The sequence below is a fragment of the Staurois parvus genome, unplaced genomic scaffold, assembly GCF_062004578.1.
Source record: "Staurois parvus isolate SC_StPar_1 unplaced genomic scaffold, SC_StPar_1.0 ptg000721l, whole genome shotgun sequence".
NCBI lineage: Eukaryota > Metazoa > Chordata > Amphibia > Anura > Ranidae > Staurois > Staurois parvus.
The window spans coordinates 2,303,585-2,327,591 of NW_028318517.1; the positions used below are offsets into that span (position 1 = coordinate 2,303,585).

Here is a 24,007-nt window from a genome sequence, read left to right on the forward strand (position 1 = left end):
GGGGTCCTTCTCCCATTGGTCACCAATGTCAGGGACCACTACACTGACCACTGATATAAGGGGTCCTTCTCCCATTGGTCACCAATGTAAGGGACAAATACAATGACCACTGATATAAGGGGTCCTTCTCCCATTGGTCACCAATGTAAAGGACAAATACAATAACCACTTGGGATGATCTCTGGGTTTAGTTGTCGGAGAGTAGGGATGAGACGACAGTACAAACCAAACTTTGCCTGTTCCGGTCCCGTGTTTTGCAGGAGCCGATCATCACATATAGAAGAGACATTTCTACCACTTCTATATATAACAGCTTCCCGCTGTCACTGGTGCCTGAGGAAGACATGGATGGGTACAGCGGCCACACCCCCAGGAATCAGTGATGTCATTGGGAATCCCTGCCATGTAAGGAAGGGGGCGGGGATAGCAGTGACATCACTGACCAAATATGGTCACTGGTCACATTTGGGTAATAAGGTCCCACCATCCCTGTCCCTTCACTTATGTAGATGATGACAGTTTAGGGAGCTGTCATTGGGCTGGTGCTATTGTCGGGTACTATATACCCCATACTCATTCACATGGGGGGAGGGTATATGGGGGCCCCTTGTTATTAAAGGGGGCTTCCAGAATCCAATATGACCCCCACCCACAGATCCCCACAGCCACCAGCCAAGGTGACAAGGTGCTATGCCTGGGGGAATCCCCCCTGGTAAGGTGACCCCCATGTTGTGGACATGTGGCCTGGTATGGATCAGGAGGGGGGCACACTACAGCCCCCCTCTGCACTCTGTATGGTGGGCTGTATATGATATACTGCTGACCCCCGCACTCTGCCCCGTTATTGAAGGGTGTGAGGTGTCACCGAGGAGCAATGTTCTATATTGAAGTTTGCCGTCATTGCACCGACACACACAATAGTTTTTGTTCAATAAATGTTTTATTATAATTTTACATTTAACAAGATTGAAGCATAAAAATCAGGAAATAGTAAAGGAAGGAATCCGATTGGTCAGGAAGATCCCTTGTCTGGAATGTGGGGGCGGAGTCATTATTATTGGCGTACAATACAATACACAACGTGTTCCATTATTATAACAAAGTATTGTAGAAAAGATCCCAACATAGAAAATGGGGGAAAGGAGGAAATAAAGGCGGATATGAAGGGGAATCTGTGTACGGGGAACACCTTAACAATCACCACCATTTTATTCTCCAGGGCCTCTGATGTCACAGAATAGATGTTTGGGGGTTTATCTCATCTTCAGGACCAAAATCTGCATTTTCCCATGTGTGCAAAATCATGCAGAAACAGCTCTGGCAGTGAGAGGGTTAATGTGGGCTAGATAGGATCCCTCTGCTGGGGTGACATTAGAGCTCCCCCTAGCTGCAGCCTGGTAATAACATTGCTGGGAGGTCTCTTCATTTCTCTGCTCCATACTTCCCGTCTTTATAGAAACGTCTCCTGACATTTGGGGGTCTATTCATAAAGAATGTGGGGAACCATTCACCTGGTGAAAGTGCATGTCCATTCCTTAGCAGATTCGGAGAGGTAAGTGTGCATGGATGGGGTGTAGGTCAGTCCTTACCCTAGATGAAATCTCTCATACAGACACAATGGGACTCATGGGACTTTATAAAGAGGAACTCCAGAAAAACATCAATAAAGATCTTCCAATGTTTTCTTCCCAATCAGCGTAGAAATCATAAAACCCTCCCAGCAGGTGTACAAGGCCATGAAATCTCTCAAAAAGTCCATCAATGGACAATTCCTGGACAACAATCACCGTGGGACAGAATTCTGAGCACCATAAGGAGGATCCAGCAGCGTCATCCATCTCCACGCGTTTCGTGGTGCAGCGCTCACTTCTTCAGGAGAAATGATTCCTGCTGATCAGAGTATACACCAATAATAAAACAAATGGCGGCAGGACCATCACTGGCTGGATGGAAAGTGGAGCAGGAAAGTGGCGTCAGGTAAGTCTTCCCAGGAGTTCTGTGCTGGGCCAGCTCCCTTGTTTATGGAAGCCGGTGGACATGCTGGTGCTCGGGTCTATGACACTTCCTGCCTACCATGGTAAGCCAGCCCCCCTCTGTGTTCTCACTGGATGCCCCTGGGTCTGCCCCTCCCCCCATGTGTACGCAGATTGCACAGAACACATTGGAAGATTTGATTGATGTGATTTTCTGGCGTTCCTCTTTATAAAGTCACATGACCATTCTGTCTGTATGAGAGATTTTATCTCCTGTCCATTCCTTCTCTGTGAATGGGGCTAAAACACCGATGTCATTAGGAGATTTGCTGAGCCGGGGGAATGTTTTCCATCATTACAGAGCATTTCACACTCCATTTATATTCTTCTCCTGATATCAATGGCCAACCCGGTCCCACACTTCATCCATGTCTTTGGGGGCCTGTGATCTCCTTATGGACTGTTTCTTCCATGATGAAGATCAGCCATGGAGTATATCTGAGGTGTATATCAGGGTGTGCTTCTTCCCCACATGAGAGCTGGGATGTCCAGCAACATTCATCTAGAAGACATTTCCCGCACTCAGTGCACTAATACACCTCCAGGGTTGTGTGGGACCCCTGATGTACAGGAAGACAGGACTTCAGTGAGGAACATTTCCCTTACTTAGGACAGGAAAGTTGTTTCTTCCCCGTGTGAGATCTCTGATGAATGGAAAGATTGAAGTTCCTTGAAAAACATTTCCCACACTCAGAACAGGAATATGGCTTCTCGCCCGTGTGAGATCTCTGATGTCTAGAAAGATGGTACTTCTGTGAAAAAAATTTCCCACACTCAGGACAGGAATATGGTTTCTCCCCTGTGTGAGATCTCTGATGTTTAGAAAGAATGGACGTCTGTGAAAAACATTTCCCGCACTCAGGACAGGAATATGGCTTCTCCCCCTTGTGAGATCTCTGATGGCTGTAAAGATGGGACTTCACTGAAAAACATTTCCCGCAATCAGGACAGGCATACGGCTTCTCCCCTGTGTGAGATCTCTGATGTTTGTAAAGATTAGACTTCTGTGTAAAACATTTTCCACACACATGACAGGAATAACTTATTTCCCCTGTGTGAAGCCTTTCATGTGTGACAAGATGTGATTTTAATCCAAAACATTTCCCACACTCAGGACAGGAATATGGCTTCTCCCCCGTGTGAGATCTCTGATGTGTGTAAAGATGTGACTTCTGTGAAAAGCATTTCCTGCACTCAGGACAGCAATATGGCTTCTCCCCCGTGTGACATCTTTTATGAACTTTAAGATTGTATTTATAATGGAAACATTTTCCGCACTCAGCACAGGAATACGGCTTCTCCCCCGTGTGAGATCTTATATGCAAATTAAGATGAGATTTATAATAGAACCACTTCCCACACTCAGTACAGGAGAAGCTCTTCCCTGTTGGAAGGCCGGCCCGGTCCCGCACACTCTGAGGTTCCTCAGGATACGAGGAATCCGATGGTCCATCTACACTGGGTGGTGCCGGATGGACATTGGAGGGAGCCGGGTTTTCTCCTGGACTATATTGTGTGATGTCCTCATCTTCTACTTTCCAGTCTGGAGACAAAGTGAGACAATCCTCGGAGGTTTTCCTCATCTCCCGGCCATGGACTAAAATACAAAGACAAAGAGGATTACTAGACAGGAGCTGATTGGTTCCCCCAAACCAGGACTCCGCCCACATCAGGCAGCTGAGGGGATTATAGGATGAGGGTCCCCACCCCCTCTATCACTCATCACCATCTTCCCAACACAAGAAGTACTGCACTTCCTTATTTAGTCCATAATTTAGTCATGAAGAACAGCGGGGCTGAGCCCCACCAGAGGTCAGAGAGTGAGGATGGGGGGAGAACAACCAAGATGAAGACTGGACTGATCCTGAAGACCACCATCATTGGGGTATTGACTCCTCCCTCATTATCACTTTCTGTTTAAGGGTCCAAAGTTGGAGGATGTTATCACATTATTATCACCATGTAAAAGTCTGTGCTCCAATCACATCATCCGATATAAAATGTCCAGCTGGGAGGAAATGGGGGGAACAAAAGAGAATATATAGCAGTGGTATGCAATTTATAACATAGAGTTGTGTTCAAAATAATAGCAGTGTGATGAAAAAAGTGACTAAAGCTGAAAATCCTTCTAATAGCTTTTATTTCCATCCACACAAATGCATTGGGAACACGACACATTCTATTCCAAATCACAACATGAAGAAAAATACATCAAATTTGTGTTGTTCCTCTAAAAAAATGTAAGAAAAGTGAATATTAGACGGTTCAAAAAAATCTCAGTGTTTGTATTCTTCTTTACAAACTCAAACATTCACTATATAAACTGAGAAATGTTTGAAGATTTTGCTTTCCTTTGAATGACTTCATGAATATTTGGTTGTAGTCGCACTGTTTCTGAGAACTGCTGTACATCTGTGTTGCATGGAGTCCCCCAACTTCTGGCCCCTGTGATCAGGTATTCCAGCCCAGGATGATTGGACCACATTGCACAGTTCTTCTCTATTCCTTGGTTTTGCCTCAGAAACGGCATTTTTGATGTCACCCCACAAGTTTTCTATTGGATGAAGATCCGGGGATTGGGCTGGCCACTCCATAACGTCCATCTTGTTGGTCTGGAACCAAGATGTTGCACATTTACTGGTGTGTTTGGGGTCGTTGTCCTGTTGGAACACCCATTTCAAGGGCATTTCCTCTTCAGCATAAGGCAGCATGACCTCTTCAAGTATTCTGATGTATTCAAACTGATCCATGATCCCTGGTATGCGATAAATAGGCCCAACACCGTAGTATGAGAAACATCCCCATATCATGATGCTTGCACCACCATGCTTCACGGTCTTCACAGTGTACTGTGGCTTGAATTCAGTATTTGGGGGTCGTCTGACAAACTGTCTCCGCCCACTAGACCCAAAAAGAACAATCTTACTTCCATCAGCCCACAAAATGTTGCGCCATTTCTCTTTAGGCCGGTCAATGTGCTCTTTGGCAGATTGTAACCTCTTCAGCACACGTCTTTTTCCCAACAGTGGGACTTTGCGGGGACTTCTTGCAGATAGCTTGGCTTCACATCGGCGTCTTCTAATTGTAATAGTCCTCACAGGGAACGTCACACCTTCTTTCATCTTCCTGGAGCTGATTGTTGGCTGAGTCCGCCTCATTTTGGCTATTCTTCTATCCATTCCAATGGTAGTTTTTCTCTTTCTTCCACGTCTTTCAGGTTTTGGTTGCCATTTTAAAGCATTTGCCATCATTTTAGCTGAGCAGCCGATCATTTTCTGCACTTCTTTATATGTTTTCCCCTCTCCAATCAACTTTTTAATCAAGGTACGCTGTTCTTCTGAACAATGTCTGGAACGACCCATTTTCCTCAGAATTTCAGAGAGAAATACACTGTAACCAGCATGTCCAACATTTGCTGCCTTCCTTCCTTAAATAAGGGCAATAATTGCCACCTGTTTATCAAAGAATGAATGACCTCACTAATAGAACTCCACACGGCTATTATATTGAACACGCCCCTTTCAATGAGTGATTCAATGACACAGAATCAGCAGCATGCATGTCATGACTGTCGGGTCTGTTGGATTTCTATGACTCCACTACACCTGATAGGAAATTATTTGCCATGTAGAAATATAATTTCTACCAAAAATAGTGATTGATCCGGTTAGTGATGTCTGACTGCTAGTATTTTGAACACAACTGTAAATTATATAGTGCAGGGGTCAGGAGTAAGTAATGTACAACATAGAGTATATAGTGTAAGGGTCAGGACTCATAATATCGGTATTCAGTAATCAGTGGAGCTTTTAATGTTTCCTGTAGACAAGTTGCAGAGATCCCACACCGCTGCCTCCCATCTCCTGAGACTGCACTCAGTGACTTGGGTCTGAGACACTACAGACATATCCCTCCACCCGGCACAGCCAGCAGACCACAGAGCAAGGAACCCTGGGAGAAATGTTCTGTCAGAGATCTTACTAGACCCGGATATGGGGGAGAAGACATTAGACACACACCCCAGGTGCCTAGGTCTAGTAATGTCTATAGTGAAAATGAACATTTTTCTGCCAGCTGAACCCCAGAACCTCCATAAATCCAGTCTAGATACATAAATTGTGTCTGCAGCACAGAGAAGGAAGATTATCCGAGAGAAATCCAGGAATACAGGACGGGGAACACAGCTCAGGAAAGTGACCAGGGGATTACAGGCTGATATCACCCAGTCCCCGCCCTACTCTGGACCAATCAGTGAGCAGTATGGGTGGAGGAATGGATTTAGTGTTCATGACCCACCTGTGCTGATCTCTGTAGGAGTGTCCTCCTCTATAAATGTCCCCGTTATTCCATCCTCCTCCATAGACTGCTGATCATCCCTCACATACGCCTCTTCTTCTTCTGCTTTCACCTCAAATTCTATATCGATTGGATCTCCACTCTAAATCAAGGAAATGAGAAATTTTACAAAAAATATATAAGCTTACATGAAAAATCCACATATTTTCTCCTCAAGTCCATGTTCTAGATTCCCCATCCCACCAACCTTGCAATAGTGAGGGATGGTGTGACCTTCCTGTGTGGAATCCCGGGAATACAGAGGACGGGGACATCTCTCTGGTGGGTTCCTGGTATTAGGTGGCTCCATCATATCCTTGTGTCCTTCTGAAAACTCCTCCATCACTCCATACTCCTCATCCTCCTCTTTATACTCTTCTTTAACATCAATATTATCATCCCCGAGGATTCCACTCTGAAAGATATAATAAAACATTCATTGTAACAAACATGCTGTGTATAAATCACAACTACCAATAATTGTCATCATCTACCTGATGATGGTGAGGGATGGTGTGACCTTCCTGTGTGGAATCCCGGGAATACAGAGGACGGGGACATCTCTCTGGTGGGTTCCTGTAGCTGGATGACTCCACCATGGTGTCCTGGTACAGATCTTTGTGTTCTTTTAGAAGCTCTGACTCCTCCATCCCCCCATCCTCATCCTCCTCCTCTTTTATCTCTTCTTTAACCTCAACTTTAGGATCTCTCAAGTTTCCACTCTGAATATATAATAAAAATGACATCAATGGTAACAATGCAGATAATGTACAGATCCTAATGATACTATCAGTGATTGTTCCTCATCTACCTGATGATGGTGAGGGATGGTGTGACCTTCCTGTGTGGAATCCCGGGAATACAGAGGACGGGGACATCTCTCTGGTGGGTTCCCATGACTGGATCCATCTGTAGGAAACACACACACTGACTGAATCCATTGTTTCTATGTGTTTATCAGATGATGGGGGATCTAGGTGGATCCTCCGTACTGCTCTCTCCTTTACAATAAAGTCTCCTCTTACCCGGTGATGTGAGGGGCGGCTGATTGTCCATCATGACGTCCTTGTAGAGATCCTTGTGTCCTTCTAAATACTCCCACTCCTCCATGGAGAAATAGACAGTGACACCCTGACACCTTATAGGAACCTGACACACACAATGATACAGTCACCATCCAGACACATCCCTTGTCTGTTACTGGAGAATGTCCCAGAATTCCCGGCACCGCTCACCTCTCCTGTCAGCAGCTCCATCATCTTCTTGGTGACTTCTAGAATCTTCTGCATGTTGTGTCTCTCAGGGTTTAGGGAGTCACATGGAGGCACTGTGATGGTCATATGATCACCTGACTTCAGAAGAGGAAATCTCTGTATTGAGGAACCAATAGGAATATCATGTTAGACTCCCAGAATCCTCCTCACCTCTCCGGTCAGGTCTGTGTTTATTAATAGAGATAAGAGTGATGTCATGTGACCTCCCAGAATCCTCCTCACCTCTTCGGTCAGGTCTGTGTTTATTAATAGAGATGAGAATGATGTCATGTGACCTCCCAGAATCCTCCTCACCTCTCCGGTTAGCAGGTAGATGATCTCCAGGGTGAGGTTTAGTATCTTCTCAGTCATGTGACTCCGGTCCTCCTCCATCCTCATTGGTGCCATCATGTGATCTATACAGGTCTCCTTGTAGACGGATAACTTTGGGAAATGAAAGTAAGAATGATTTGGATGGTATTGGTCACACAATAATAGGATGTGGATGTGAGGGGGGAATAGGAGGGTTGATGGACATTTAAAGTGTAACTAAAGACAAACCACTTGTTTCATTTTGGATAGAGTAAGGGAGGGTTATAACCTCTGTCAGGTGTTTTTGCCATCTGTGTCCCATTGGGGAGATTTCCCTTCACTTCCTGTCCCATAGCCAAAACAAGTGAGAGGAAATCCCCCAAAAGTGAGGGAATTCTGCTGTCATTGGACGATATACCCTCTATTAGTGTTCTGATGTCAACCCAAAATTTGGGGCTCTCTTTCACTCTTGATTATAATGGTCACAGGGACAAATGGGGGCACAAAGCGCTATAAAAACTGACAGATGCTCTAATTCCTCTCTACTCCAAAACTAAAAAAAATGTTTTACCTTTAGTTATACCTTAAGAACTACCGCCCCCCACGGGAACACGTTTACTTTAGACTGTTTAGTGTTTAGACCCCAGAACTCTCTTGGTCTGCGGATCAGAAATCCCCTTTTCTCTGTTGGGTTTGTTTTGTCTCTGAACTGGTTTTGATGAGTTTTAGATCTGCAGACAAGGAATGATAAATGGTTACATAGTCGGTAAGGTTGACTAAAGACACCCATCTCTCCAGTTCAGCCACATTGTGTGTATCTGCGTGTCTATGGCACCATCCTCTTCCATATCCTTTTACATTGTGTTCCCGAAGAAACACATCTAAAAGGTTTGTGAATGTATCTACACTCCCCGCTGACACACCAACTGTGGAAGGGAGTTCCACATCCTTACCGCTCTAACAGTAAAGAGCCTAACACACAGTTTAACCACTTGACCTCCAGAAGATATTACCCCTTCATGACCAGGTTATATTTTGCTGTTCAGCACTGCACTACTTTAACGGCAAAATGCTCAGTCTTGCAACACTGAACCCAAATTAAATTTATATAATTTTTCCACACAAATGAAGCTTTCTTTTGGTGGTATTTGATCACCACTGGGGGTTTTTTATGTATGTAACACACTGCATTGTTACTAATTGCAGATTGTTAAATGGCCACAAGATGGCTGTGCTCTGCAGTTCAGCTGACACAGGAAATTGTACAGCAACGCTGAGAATGCTGGGACTTGTATGCTGCAAGCAGGATATCTCCATTCAGTTCAGCTGACATAGAACTACAGATCCCAAGTGAGTGAGTAAAGGGGCTGGAGCGTATAAAAGGGGAAAAGCCCAGGAGGTGAGGAGAAGAGAGGCAGGGTGCGTGTGAGAACAGGGTGCCGATCCAGGAGGCCTCAGGCTGGATCAGACTGAATCAGAGGATGGAGAAGGGAATTTCCAGATTGTTGATCGTACTGAGAGGCAGGATAGTCAATCCTGCATGTAGGTGGATCGAGTCATCGGCATCGGCACTGCTATCTCCATGGGAAGACAGCCAGAAAAGGGGCCCCCCAGCAACAAGGACATCATTTCACACCACTACTTTGAAGGACTGGTGAGAGAGTTCCTAACCCACACCACACCACCATGTGATACAGGTTCCATAGTTGTTGTTGCCGGTTACTAAAGTCCAGGATTCTTACAATACAGACTGTCACATAGAGACACAGTCTCTGTAGCCCAATCAGTGCTGTGGCCTATCTACACCAGAAGCCCATTGAAGTATCACACACAGTATATCAGCCCTAATAGATTCTGTTGCCTGATTGGCAGGAACTGGAAAAAAGTAAAATCATATTACCTCCGGCCTGTTCTACACAAAGTTCCACCAGCCAAGTCTCACACTAAAGGGACATACTTCTGCTGAAGTCTGCTCTCACCCTCCTCAGTTTGAGTAACCTCCATACCCAAGTAAACTCCTAGATTGCTGCCTTTATTGAAGGGGAACTCTGCTTGCTGTGTCCTCATCACCAGGGAAGGGACATTTTCTCATGAAGAAAAGGGATGACCCCTCCACTGTGCACCAAGGTAAAGAGCTCCACCAAAGCCAGCAGAAGAGTCTTTCCTGCATTGGGTGATGGGGCTTATATGGGATTTCTGCTTGTTGAAACCCTCAGAGAGTTAAGCACTGGTTCTGTTTACTGGGAGCCCACAAGGGAGCGAGCCTAACATTCCTAATCTCTCCTTTTCTGCTTGTTTGGGGAAAGTTCTCTGGGTAGGAGAGAAACAATAAAACTCTGAGTCCTGGAGGACAATTCAGTCTATTTAACGTGGTATTGTGCTGTAATATGTTGTTTATTTCTCCTGAACGGTTCATAGTTTCTCACATTAGTCGATTCTTTGTGTGTATATTGCTGCTAATCTGACTCTAATACAGACTGATTTACTATTCATTCAATGCTATGTGATTATTGTGTGTTATAGCCGGGGGGGGACACCTGACCAAGGTATTACAATGGTGTCAGCAGGGGTTGTGCACCAGCCAGGGCTCAGAAGTGAACAGGGAACCCAAAATACTCAGCGGCTCTTGAGGGGGTAGCGCTACATATAAATGAAAGAAGACCAACATTAAAAAAAAAAACAATATTTTCTACTTTCTGTTATTAAAAATACCTGACCAAATCTCATTTCTTCATAAATTTAGGCCAAAATGTATTCCACTACTTGTCTTTGGAAAACAATCCCCAGGAAGTGTATATTAATTGTTGTGTGTGAAAGTTATAGAGTCTACAAACTACGGGATATATACTAGAATCTACGCAGCTTTTAAGCAGCTCTGACTTTCCTACTGCCTATACATTTCTTGAGGTGCTAAAATGCCAGGACAGTACACACAAGAGTAGATGATGCTTGGAGTAAACTTCCAGCAGAGGTAGTGAGCCAGTCAGCAGTAAATAGCTTCAAACATGCTTGGGACAAACATAGATCTATACTCAAACAAAACGTTACCAAACAAACCCCACCCACCTCCCCCCCAAAAGAACTCGGTGGACCACACAGTGTTTTCTGCCTTCATTTTTCTATGTCTCTAAATGACCTCATTTTTGGAAAGTAGACAGTCTGAGGTATTTTCTGGGAGGCATGTTGAATCCATGGAAGATTTTATTTTTTGCCACAAGTATTTGGGATATGACAAAAATTGTATTTTTCTTTACACAAAGTTGTCACTTTAATGAGATATTTCTCACACATGCCATGGGTATATGTGTAATTACAGCCCCAAACAAGTACAGCCTATCCACGTACAGGGCCCAAAATCCATCAGCACCTTCAGGCTTTCAAGGGGCATTAATTATTCATTGGATGTCCTGAATACTTATCACAGTTTTGGAGACTCTAAAATGCCCCAATAGTACAAACACCCCTAAATGACCCTTTTTTGGAAAGTCGACACTCCAAGGTATTTAACCAGTGGCATGCTGAGTATTTTGCAGATCTCGTTTTATTGTCACAAGGTTTTGAGGAATGAAAGATGAAAATAAAAAATATTTTTTTTTTCTTCATTTTCCAAAAGCCTGGGAGGTGTAGACTTTAAATACCAAATAATGAAGCTATTGTTAACCACCTGCAGAGCTAGACATTGGTACAAAAAAGTGTCTATATATTTATCATTAAATAATGACATTTAATAATGTCAATTGGCTCTATACAATGCTTTTGTTATTTACAAAGCTACTGGAAGAACCAGATCCTTCCTAAAATATCAGGAAGAGATCATCAAGGCCCTTCTGTATCCAGAAGGCACTGCGGCCCAAAGCCCAAATCCAGATGCAGTTAGCCGGCTGCATGAGAGGCATTGTTCTGTCCTCCCACCTACCTCAACACAAAAGTCACCCAAAAAATGATGTGTCTGTGGTAAACATGGAATAAGGGGAGGAACTCCAGGGTACAGCATGGCACAGTGTAGGGGTCCACACAATTCAGCACAGGACAGGTCTCTAAAGATCATAGGTAGTCAGGAAAAATATATATATTTTTTTTAATTAATGTTATATTGTTACTGTGTTATTGTTAACTGTTATTTGCTTTGCAGGAACACCAGTCAGCTGCAGCATTGATCGGTGTATTCTGACGCTGACACAGATAGGCCTTTCAACAACACCAGAGGCCATGTAAATTTGGACCTTTGTGTCTGAATGGAAGACAGGATAAATACATCACATTTCTCCTTCCATTTTACTCGAGTAGTTCTTCATGCAAAAGCAGAATTCTTCCCCTCTCTAAGTGGGGTGTTACCAAGCCACTGGGGAAAGCCTTTGTGATTAGATCGCATGGTGCCATAGCAGCCAATTTCTTGAAGGAACAAATGTCTAAAAAGTTGCATGCTAGCATAAAGGTTGTCCACGTACAAATGGTACCCACTAGTCCCACACTATCTAACCACTGCTCTTCATGTAGTCTGGACATTGGGGGCCATTGCAGCAGAGAACACAGGCATATGATGAATCGGGTCTGTGGACCAATATGAGCACAATTCATTCTTTGTAAGGGCAATGTCAAGGGTTAGGACCAAAAAAGCTTTAAATTCAGAAACCGTGACAGGTTTGAACTCGAATATCCTGGCACACTTTGAATTTGTGTTGGCAGAGATGTATTGTATTATGGTATAAAGATTGCTTTGGTGCACAATCAAATTGTAGAGGTCTTCAGTGAAAAACAGCTAAAAAAAATCATGGGGCGTTGTTAAGTTTGCTGTTTCCACCTGAACCCTGGGCTGTGAATGGGGGGATGATGGATGCTGCTGAATCTGGGGGAAACCATTCAGGGTTTGCAGGCACCTCTGGATGGACACCATGGGCTCTACAGGCCTGTGCTTGAATTCTTGGTGGATGCAGTTGCATAATGCTACGAGTGCTAGCCACATCACCGACTTGTACTGCACTTGGGACTCACCACGTCACCATGAAATACTGCAGAGCTGATGTATAAAAGGCTAGGAAGTACTAGGACACTGGTGCTTGTCAATCCACCAAAAGGTAGTGTAGCATTAGTACTGTCACTGTGCTGCATATGAGAATAATCCTGCATTTCTAGCACCTCAGCAACCTGGGAATGGGGTTGGGTGTGCCTGATCTTAGCAGGGACCTCTTCACCATCATCAGATCTACCTGCTGGGGTGGCACTGCTCTCTACAGGTCCATAATCTGAGCCGGATTCTGATAGTGAGGCTTCCCCTTCACTCTCATCTGTCATGCTGGGAATCCTGTACGCCTCCCTAGGGAACCTTTTTTTTAGACATTTTGGGCACTAAATTTACAGGTACTTAGTGGTGACTATGGGAAAAAGAGCTCCTGGCTAGCAATCAGGGACTGCTTGTGTGCTAGAAATGAAATGATCTGCTAGTGGTAGGAGAGATCAGGCTCAGATGTTGATAACACTGTGTTTTGCAGACAATGTATCAGAGATGGCAGTGATCTGAAAAATTATACTGACATTGCATTTTTTGGGGGGCTAAACGCAAGTGGCGGCAGTGATCGGGGCTGATCCTGCTAACACTGCATTTATGGGGACACCATTCCATCAGGAGATCCATGTGCTCAAATCCCAACAGCTAGTGCATGCATTTATCCATCAGGTGCTAAAGGGGTGTAACCACATATTAACACCAGAAATTCTGAGGCCCCTCTGCACTCTGGTATATACCCTTCAAGCAGACTATGCAATACATAGGGATATTTAGTTCACACATATTACAATACATGCTTAAGCTGCCAACTGCGTCAAAGTGATCCCTCTATGGCCAGTCCTACACAATGGGGAGAGCTACAAGGTTCAGGTCTGGCTACTGACCCAACAATACAACAAACAAGAGATCCATGTGCTCAAATCCCAACAGCTAGTGCATGCACTAGCTGTTTGGATTTGAGCACACACTAGCTGTTCGGATTTGAGCGCATGGATCTCTTGTTTGTTGTATTGTTGGGTCAGTAGCCAGACCTGAACCTTGTAGCTCTCCCCATTGTGTCTTTTCCCCTATGTTGGCATTGTGTCCACAGTAGCATTAGCGTAGGCAGAGCAGAGTAGGACTGGCCATAGAGGGATCACTTTGAGGCAGTTGGCAGCTTAAGCATGTAATGTAATATGTGTGAACCAAATATCCCTATTTATTGCATAGTCTGCTTGGGGGGGGTATATACCAGTGTGCAGAGGGGCCTTCAGAATTTCTAACATTCCATCGGGAACACTAGTATAGTTCTGACCGTGACCAGGATACTGGTCCAGAGAAACACTATACTAGTGATCAGCAATTTATAGTGTGACTGATAATGTGGCAGCCAATCAGAGACTGGCAGTAACTGACACTGACTGGGGGGACACTAACTGATGTCACTAGGTACACTAATACAGAGATCTGTGATAATACTGTACACTGTCACTGTACTTATGACACTGGCTGGGTGATGGGTGATCAGGAAGGCAATCAAGGGGTTCACTGTGTGCTGATTGTACTCCCAGACTGGATGGATTTTCTTCCTGATCTCAGCTCTGAATGGTAAGTGAGATCAGGGAGAAGAAGCAGCCAGATCTTCATGTGTGATCACTAACACCCTGATCTCTGTGCTGTGGTTGGCCACAGTTATCAGCAGGTTCACAGCCACAATCATTGGTTGCAAGCCTGACAACAAACTCATGCTGTGTCCAACCACAGCGTGAGCAGCAAGGGGGGGCGTGCTCTCCTGTAAACCAGGAAGGTGCTGGTAGACAAATGGTTAAACACTATTTCCTTTGTGAGTGTCAGCACTGCTGCAGCAATTTCTGTATATCAGAGATGCCCTTCACAGGGGGGATTAGGACACCTCCCTGGATTAGGACACCCCCAAGATTAGAACAACCCCCCCAGGAGTAGGAAACCCCCCAGGATTAGGACATACCCCAGAGTTAGGACATCCCTTAGGATTAGGACACCCACCAGGGTTAGGATACTCCCCTGGATGAAGACAACCCCCCCAGGATTAGGACACCCCCAGGATTAGGACACCCCCAGGATTAGGACAACCCCCATTATTAGGAAACCCCCCAAGATTAGAACACTCCCCAGAAATGTAATTTAAAGGTGATGGTCATTTATAATGTTTAACTTTAACCATTTAAAACCTCCCTGCTCCCGGCCAACTGGATTCCTGCATTGTACATGTCCCTCGGTGATTGTCTGACACCCCCTTGTCTATTAGCCCAACTATTGTGCATTGGCTCCCATTGACTTCAGGAAGGATTGAGTTCAGCCAGTTCACTGAGCAACACTGGAACCGAACCCAGGAGAGCTCAGCTCACTCCTATGAGAAGACCACCTCACCACAATGAGGAGAATGTTCCGGCCCCGGAAGTGGGGGATGTTCTGCCCCTGAAGGGGTTCATCTGGGTTCCCACACTATATATGTGTGTATCATCATCTGCTGGAGATAAAAGACGTCACAGTGACTATGGAGGAAGAGGACGGACATGATGATGGAGGAAGAGGACGGACGTGACTATGGAGGAAGAGGACGGACGTGACTATGGAGGAAGAGGACGACATGACTATGGAGGAAGAGGATAGACGTGACTATGAAGGAAGAGGATGGACGTGACCATGGAGGAAGAGGACGGACGTGACTATGGAGGAAGAGGACGGACGTGACTATGGAGGAAGAGGACGACATGACTATGGAGGAAGAGGATAGACGTGACTATGAAGGAAGAGGATGGACGTGACCATGGAGGAAGAGGACGGACGTGACTATGGAGGAAGAGGACGGACGTGACTATGGAGGAAGAGGACGGACGTGACTATGGAGGAAGAGGACGGACGTGACTATGGAGGAAGAGGACGGACGTGACTATGGAGGAAGAGGACGACATGACTATGGAGGAAGAGGACGACATGACTATGGAGGAAGAGGATAGACGTGACTATGAAGGAAGAGGATGGACGTGACCATGGAGGAAGAGGACGGACGTGACTATGGAGGAAGAGGACGGACGTGACTATGGAGGAAGAGGACGGACGTGACTATGGAGGAAGAGGACGGACGTGACTATGAAGGAAGAGGACGGACGTGACCATGGAGGAAGAGGACGAACTTGACTATGGAGGAAGAGTACAGACATGACTATGGAGGAAGAGGACGGACGTGACTATGGAGGAACAGGATGGATGTGACTATGGAGGAAGAGGATGGACGTGACTATGGAGGAAGAGGACGGACGTGACTATGGAGGAAGAGGACGGAGATGACTATGGAGGAAGAGGACGGACATGATGGGGGGTTACTGGGTGTAAATAGAACATAACATCTTATTACCTCCTCTGCTGCCACTTCCACCAATGGCTCCTCTCTACTTCCTGTCTGTACCTGACATCACTTCCTGTCAGTCTTCCATAGAGACTTCCTGTCTGGGTAGAAGTGAGATCCCCACCTTGTGGAGCTCAGAGGAACTGCAGCCCCGAGAAGCGTCTGGTAGTGTGACCCCGGCCTTGTGCTGGGTGTGTATGGACTGTAGATCCTTATAGAGGGGTCACCTCCACTCCCACCAAGGGGGACAGAAATATATGACTGCTGGGGGGAGTGGTTTTGGACCTCTCTGAGCTCCACAAGGTGGGGATCTCACTTCTACCCAGACAGGAAGTCTCTATGGAAGACAGGAAGTGATGTCGGGTAAAGACAAGAAGTGATGTCAGGTACAGACAGGAAGTTCCATGAATGAGGAAGCAGAGAGGAGACATTCCTGGATCTGGCGGCAGAGGAGGTAATACGTAGATGAACCCCTTCAGGGGGAGGGGTTGATGATAATATAAATTGCTCCTAAAGCTGACTTACAGGAAAGACAATAAGACGTCTGTAGTGAGTGCGGAATGTGTATGACCCCTCCACAGACATGTAGGTGCCGGCCTGATCCGTGGTCACAGGGGCAGTATGAAGACAAGGCGGTTGGCCCCACAAGCAGTGATGTAGGGGATAAAATCCTTTATTGGAATCCTTTACACACAATGTAGTAATAACATGACAGCTCCAGGACAGGACAGAGGAACAGAAGACGCGTCACACCAATACAGGCTTTCATGTTCTATGTAAATAGAAGGATTTGGAATTGTCATTTGCAGACACCTCCCTCCAGGGCTGAGTGCCGAGTGGGATGTTATCATGTTTATGTAGGATTGTTTCATTTATTGTCTCATTATATTGTGGGTGACTCCACCTCCCTGCTTGGACTGAGCAAATAAAAGGTGTCACTCATCCTTCCTTATCATGCTGGTTTCCATTTCATATATCTGTGACCTGTCCGAGGAACCACATATATTACAGGGATTGTTGTCACTTTATGTGTCATGATATTAATGATGTCATGTTGTTGTATACTTTGTTATCCCGGATTCCAGACAAATCCTTATCAGCTGTTACATGTTATTTAAAGCTGTTCTGGACAAATAAAAATCAGTAATGACTGAGCATGTATTGGTGTGACACGCGTGTTCTGTTCCTCTGCTCTGTCCTGGAGCTGTCATGTGTTACTACATTGTGTGTAAAGGATTCCAATAAAGGATTTTATCCCCTACATCACTGCTTGTGCGGCCAACCGCCTTGTCTTCATACATGTCTGTTGCTTGCCCTGACCTTTCTCCTGATTCCTGGATCTCCTCCTCATCTCTCCTCCATATCCTCTTACACAGCTTTTCTCCACACCTGCAGTGACCCTGGGGGGAGGAAACTTGGCACCAGCACGCCGCCAAATCCATCCCCACCATTAGGGGCTCTGGAGACAATTGTCTGCTATTTACACTCCGTTCCTCCGCCCGTCACCTGATCACATGACAGCTTACTGCCACAGATTCCGGACAGATTTCTGGATGGTAAAGGTCAAAGTTCACTCTTCAGTTTAGGAAAGGTAGGACGCACCCAGGAACAAGGATTTGGTTTGTATGGGAGCCTCATATAGAGGACCCCTCAAATCTCCCCATCCAAATCTCCCTCCAACCAGAGTCTATGTCCTATAACATCACACTGACCTCACAGCTCCTCCTCCCAATGTCCCTCCATCCAGAGTCAGAGAATCCTATGACATCACACTGACCTCACAGCTCCTCCCAATGTCCCTCCATACAGAGTCAGAGGATCCTATGACATCACACTGACCTCACAGCTCCTCCTCCCAATGTCCCTCCATCCAGAGTCAGAGAATCCTATGACATCACACTGACCTCACAGCTCCTCCTCCCAATGTCCCTCCATCCGGAGTCAGAGAATCCTATGACATCACGCTGACCTCACAGCTCCTCCTCCCAATGTCCCTCCATCCAGAGTCAGAGAATCCTATGACATCACGCTGACCTCACAGCTCCTCCTCCCAATGTCCCTCCATTTGGCTCCTTTCTTTTTATTCTATGGTCTTAGGATGTGGGGGACCCTTGGCATCCTCATAAGCAAAAAAGAACTGTTGGTCCTGCATTGTGTATAATGACGTCAGAATTCCTTTTAACCTGTGTGGTGTGGGGGTCCTGTGGGGGGAAATTATACCTCAGCCTGAAGAGGGGCTTTAATAAAATGGAGACCTGAATGGAGAGGTGAGGAGGATTCTGGGAATATCATTTGATGTGACTATTTGTGTTCAGATGTAGAGTTTTCCTCCTGTGAAGTCTGGAGATCATATGACATCACATTGCCTCCACCTCCCTCCCTGATAGAAGAGAGAAAGAAGAAGAAGATTCTAGAAGTCACCAGAGAGATCACTGAGCTGCTGACAGGAGAGGTGAGTGGTGCCGGGAATTCTGGGACATTCTCCAGTAACAGACAAGGGATGTGTCTGGATGGTGACTGTATCATTGTGTGTGTCAGGTTCCTATAAGGTGTCAGGGTGTCACTGTCTATTTCTCCATGGAGGAGTGGGAGTATTTAGAAGGACACAAGGATCTCTACAAGGACGTCATGATGGACAATCAGCCGCCCCTCACATCACCGGGTAAGAGGAGACTTTATTGTAAAGGAGAGAGCAGTACGGAGGATCCACCTAGATCCCCCATCATCTGATAAACACATAGAAACAATGGATTCAGTCAGTGTGTGTGTTTCCTACAGATGGATCCAGTCATGGGAACCCACCAGAGAGATGTCCCCGTCCTCTGTATTCCCGGGATTCCACACAGGAAGGTCACACCATCCCTCACCATCATCAGGTAGATGAGGAACAATCACTGATAGTATCATTAGGATCTGTACATTATCTGCATTGTTACCATTGATGTCATTTTTATTATATATTCAGAGTGGAAACCTGAGAGATCCTAAAGTTGAGGTTAAAGAAGAGATAAAAGAGGAGGAGGATGAGGATGGGGGGATGGAGGAGTCAGAGCTTCTAAGAGAACACAAAGATCTGTACCAGGACACCATGGTGGAGTCATCCAGCTACAGGAACCCACCAGAGAGATGTCCCCGTCCTCTGTATTCCCGGGATTCCCCACAGGAAGGTCACACCATTCATCACTGTTACAAGGTTGGTGGGATGGAGCATCTAGAACATGGACTTGTAGAGACAATGTGTGGAGTTTTTTTTATGTGAGCCAATATCTCACAGATGATATTTTCTCTCATTTCCTTGATTTAGAGTGGAGATCCAATCGATATAGAATTTGAGGTGAAAGCAGAAGAAGAAGAGGCGTATGTGAGGGATGATCAGCAGTCTATGGAGGAGGATGGAATAACGGGGACATTTATAGAGGAGGACACTCCTACAGAGATCAGCACAGGTGGGTCATGAACACTAAATCCATTCCTCCACCCATACTGCTCACTGATTGGTCCAGAGTAGGGCGGGGACTGGGTGATATCAGCCTGTAATCCCCTGGTCACTTTCCTGAGCTGTGTTCCCCGTCCTGTATTCCTGTATTTCTCTCGGATAATCTTCCTTCTCTGTGCTGCAGACACAATTTATGTATCTAGACTGGATTTATGGAGGTTCTGGGGTTCAGCTGGCAGCAAAATGTTCATTTTCACCATAAGTGTTACTAGACCTAGGCACCTGGGGTGTGTTCTTTGAGTCTTCTTCTCCATGCCCGGGTCTAGTAAGATCTCTGACAGAACATTTCTCCCAGGGTTCCTTGCTCTGTAGTCTGCTGGCTGTGCTGGGTGGAGGGATATGTCTGTAGTGTCTCAGACCCAAGTCACTGAGTGCAGTCTCAGGAGATGGGAGGCAGCGGTGTGGGATCTCTGCAACTTGTCTACAGTAAACATTTAATGTTCCACTGAATACCAATATTATGAGTCCTGACCCTTACACTGTATAATTTATATTGTACATTGCATACTCCTGACCCCTGCACTATATACTCTATGTTGTACATTACATACTCCTGACCCCTGCACTATATACTCTATGTTGTACATTACATACTCCTGACCCCTGCACTATATACTCCATGTTGTACATTACATACTCCTGACCCCTGCACTATATATTCTATGTTGTACATTCCATAGACCTGACTTCTGCTCTCCCCCTCCCCCCACTGCTATATATACACATAATATAGATTCTCTTTTGTTACCCCCATTTCCTCCCAGCTGGACATTTTATATCGGATGATGTGATTGGAGCACAGACTTTTACATGGTGATAATAATGTGATAACATCCTCCAACTTTGGCCCCTTAAACAGAAAGTGATAATGAGGGAGGAGTCAATACCCCAATGATGGTGGTCTTCAGGATCAGTCCAGTCTTCATCTTGGTTGTTCTCCCCCCATCCTCACTCTCTGACCTCTGGTGGGGCTCAGCCCCGCTGTTCTTCATGACTAAATCCTGGACTATATAAGGAAGTGCAGTACTTCTTGTGTTGGGAAGATGGCGATGAGTGATAGAGGGGGTGGGGACCCTCGTCCTATAATCCCCTCATCACTGTCCCTCCTATAAAAGACAGTTCTGGTTGTTTCCTCACTCTCTGACTAAGGTCCATGAATAAAGAAATGACCTGGTAGGAGATCAGAGGAGCCATTTCCTAGTTCCCTTGAGGGTGGAATTGTAAGCTCCTCAGAGCCCAAGCTGCCTGATGTGGGCGGAGTCCTGGTTTGGGGGAACCAATCAGCTCCTGTCTAGTAATCCTCTTTGTCTTTGTATTTTAGTCCATGGCCGGGAGATGAGGAAAACCTCCGAGGATTGTCTCACTTTGTCTCCAGACTGGAAAGTAGAAGATGAGGACATCACACAGTATAGTCCAGGAGAAAACCCGGCTCCCTCCAATGTCCATCCGGCACCACCCAGTGTAGATGGACCATCGGATTCCTCGTATCCTGAGGAACCTCAGACTGTGCGGGACCGGGTCGGCCTTCCAACAGGGAAGAGGTTCTCCTGTACTGAGTGCGGGAAATGTTTCCATTATAAATCCCAACTTAATAGGCATAAAAGATGTCACACAGGAGAGAAGCCGTATTCCTGTCCTGAGTGTGGGAAATGTTTTTCAGTGAAGTACAATCTTTACTTACATCAGAGATCTCACACAGGGGAGAAGCCGTATTCCTGTCCTGAGTGCGGGAAATGTTTTTCAATGAAGTCCAATCTTTACACACATCAGAGATCTCACACGGCGGAGAATCTATTTTTCTGTTCTGAGTGTGGGAAGGGTTTCCGGCATAAATCAGAGCTTAATGTGCATGAAAGATCTCACACAGGGAAGAAGCTGTATTCCTGTCCTGAGTGCAGGAAAAGTTTTTCAGACAAGTCCAAACTTCATAGGCATCAGAGATCTCACACGGGGGAGAAGCCGTATTCCTGTCCTGAGTGTGGGAAGGGTTTCTGGCGTAAATCAGAGCTTAATGTGCATGAAAGATCTCACACAGGGGAGAAGCCGTATTCCTGTCCTGAGTGCGGGAAATGTTTTTCAGTGAAGTCCAATCTTTACACACATCAGAGATCTCACACAGGGGAGAAGCCATATTCCTGTCCTGAGTGCGGGAAATGTTTTTCAGTGAAGTCCGATCTTTACAGACATCAAAGATGTCACACGGGGGAGAAGCCATATTCCTGTCCTGAGTGTGGGAAATGTTTTTTAGACAAGACCAAACTTCATAGTCATCAGAGATCTCACACAGGGGAGAAGCCGTATTCCTGTCCAGAGTGCAGGAAATGTTTTTCAGACAAGTCCTATCTTTACAGTCATCAGAGATCTCACACGGGGGAGAAGCCATATTCCTGTCTTGAGTGTGGAAAATGTTTTGCACGGCAGTCCATTCTTCATACACATCAGAGATCTCACACAGGGGAGAAGCTATATTCTTGTACTGAGTGTGGGAAATGTTTTTCACAAAAGGCCAATCTTTACACACATCAGAGATCTCACACAGGGGAGATGCTATATTCTTGTCCTGAGTGTGGGAAATGTTTTTCACAAAAGGCCAGTCTTTACACACATCAGAGATTTCACACGGGGGAGAAGCCATATTCTTGTTCTGAGTGTGGGAAATGTTTTTCAGATAAGTCGAATCTTTCCAGACATCAGAGATCTCACACAGGGGAGAAGCCGTATTCTTGTCCTGAGTGCGGGAAATGTTTTTCAGAGAAGTCCCATCTTAACACACATCAGAGATCGCACACGGGGGAGAAGCCATATTCCTGTCCTGAGTGTGTGAAATGTTTTTCAAGTAACTTCAATCTTTCCAAACATCAGAGATCTCACACGGGGGAGAAGCCACTTTCCTGTCCTGAGTGAGGGAATTGTTTCTCACTGAAGTCCTGTCTTCCTGTACATCAGGGGTCCCACACAACCCTAGAGGTGTATTAGTGCCTTGAGTGCGGGAAATGTCTTCTAGATGAATGTTGCTGGACATCCCAGCTCTCATGTGGGGAAGAAGCACACCCTGATATACACCTCAGATATACTCCATGGCTGAGCTTCATCATGGAAGAAACAGTCCATAAGGAGATCAGAGGTCCCCAAAGACATGGATGAAGTGTGGGACCGGGTTGGCCATTGATGGCAGAAGAAGTTTTCAATGTATTTTCCATGAATGGAAGACATTCCAGCAGCTCAGATGTGATCCTAATAACATTGGTTCCCCCATTCACACAGGAGGAATGGACATGAACTCTCACTGAGGGAATTGCTATACAAACATTCTATGAATAGACCCCCAAATGTCAGGAGACGTTTCTATAAAGACGGGAAGTATGGAGCAGAGAAATGAATAGACCTCCCAGCAATGTTATTACCAGGCTGCAGCTAGGGGGAGCTCTAATGTCACCCCAGCAGAGGGATCCCATCTAGCCCACATTAACCCTCTCACTGCCAGAGCTGTTTCTGCATGATTTTGCACACATGGGAAAATGCAGATTTTGGTCCTGAAGATGAGATAAACCCCCAAACATCTATTCTGTGACATCAGAGGCCCTGGAGAATAAAATGGTGGTGATTGTTAAGGTGTTCCCCGTACACAGATTCCCCTTCATATCCGCCTTTATTTCCTCCTTTCCCCCATTTTCTATGTTGGGATCTTTTCTACAATACTTTGTTATAATAATGGAACACGTTGTGTATTGTATTGTACACCAATAATAATGACTCCGCCCCCACATTCCAGACAAGGGATCTTCCTGACCAATCAGATTCCTTCCTTTACTATTTCCTGATTTTTATGCTTCAATCTTGTTAAATGTAAAATTATAATAAAACATTTTATTGAACAAAAACTATTGTGTGTGTCGGTGCAATGACGGCAAACTTCAATATAGAACATTGCTCCTCGGTGACACCTCACACCCTTCAATAACGGCGCAGAGTGTGGGGGTCAGCAGTATATCATATACAGCCCACCATACAGAGTGCAGAGGGGGGCTGTAGTGTGCCCCCCCTCCTGATCCATACCAGGCCACATGTCCACAACATGGGGGTCACCTTACCAGGGGGGATTCCCCCAGGCATAGCACCTTGGCTAGTGGGTGTGGGGATCTGTGGGTGGGGGTCATATTGGATTCTGGAAACCCCCTTTAATAACAAGGGGCCCCCATATACCGT

General features: G+C 45.6%; 2 protein-coding genes across 2 annotated transcripts in view; one reads left to right on the forward strand and one right to left on the reverse strand.

Annotated features, from left to right (window-relative positions):
* The window catches only part of LOC149445425 (uncharacterized), a 181,116-nt gene extending 157,525 nt beyond the window's left edge, over nucleotides 1–23,591 (forward strand). Inside the window, exon 3 of the mRNA XM_089653834.1 lies at nucleotides 21,343–23,591. Coding sequence (XP_089509960.1) covers nucleotides 21,343–22,705 — 1,363 coding nt within the window. The 3' untranslated portion in view covers nucleotides 22,706–23,591. The remainder of the gene's footprint in view (nucleotides 1–21,342) is intronic.
* On the reverse strand, nucleotides 922–13,225 carry LOC149445426 (uncharacterized). The gene is made up of 2 exons (XM_089653818.1): nucleotides 13,141–13,225; nucleotides 922–3,630 (listed from the first exon to the last, which is right to left on the reverse strand). The coding sequence occupies exons 1-2, from the start codon at nucleotides 13,223–13,225 to the stop codon at nucleotides 2,636–2,638; spliced, it is 1,080 nt and encodes a 359-aa protein (XP_089509944.1). The 3' UTR covers nucleotides 922–2,635.
* Nucleotides 23,592–24,007: the final 416 nt, after the last annotated feature.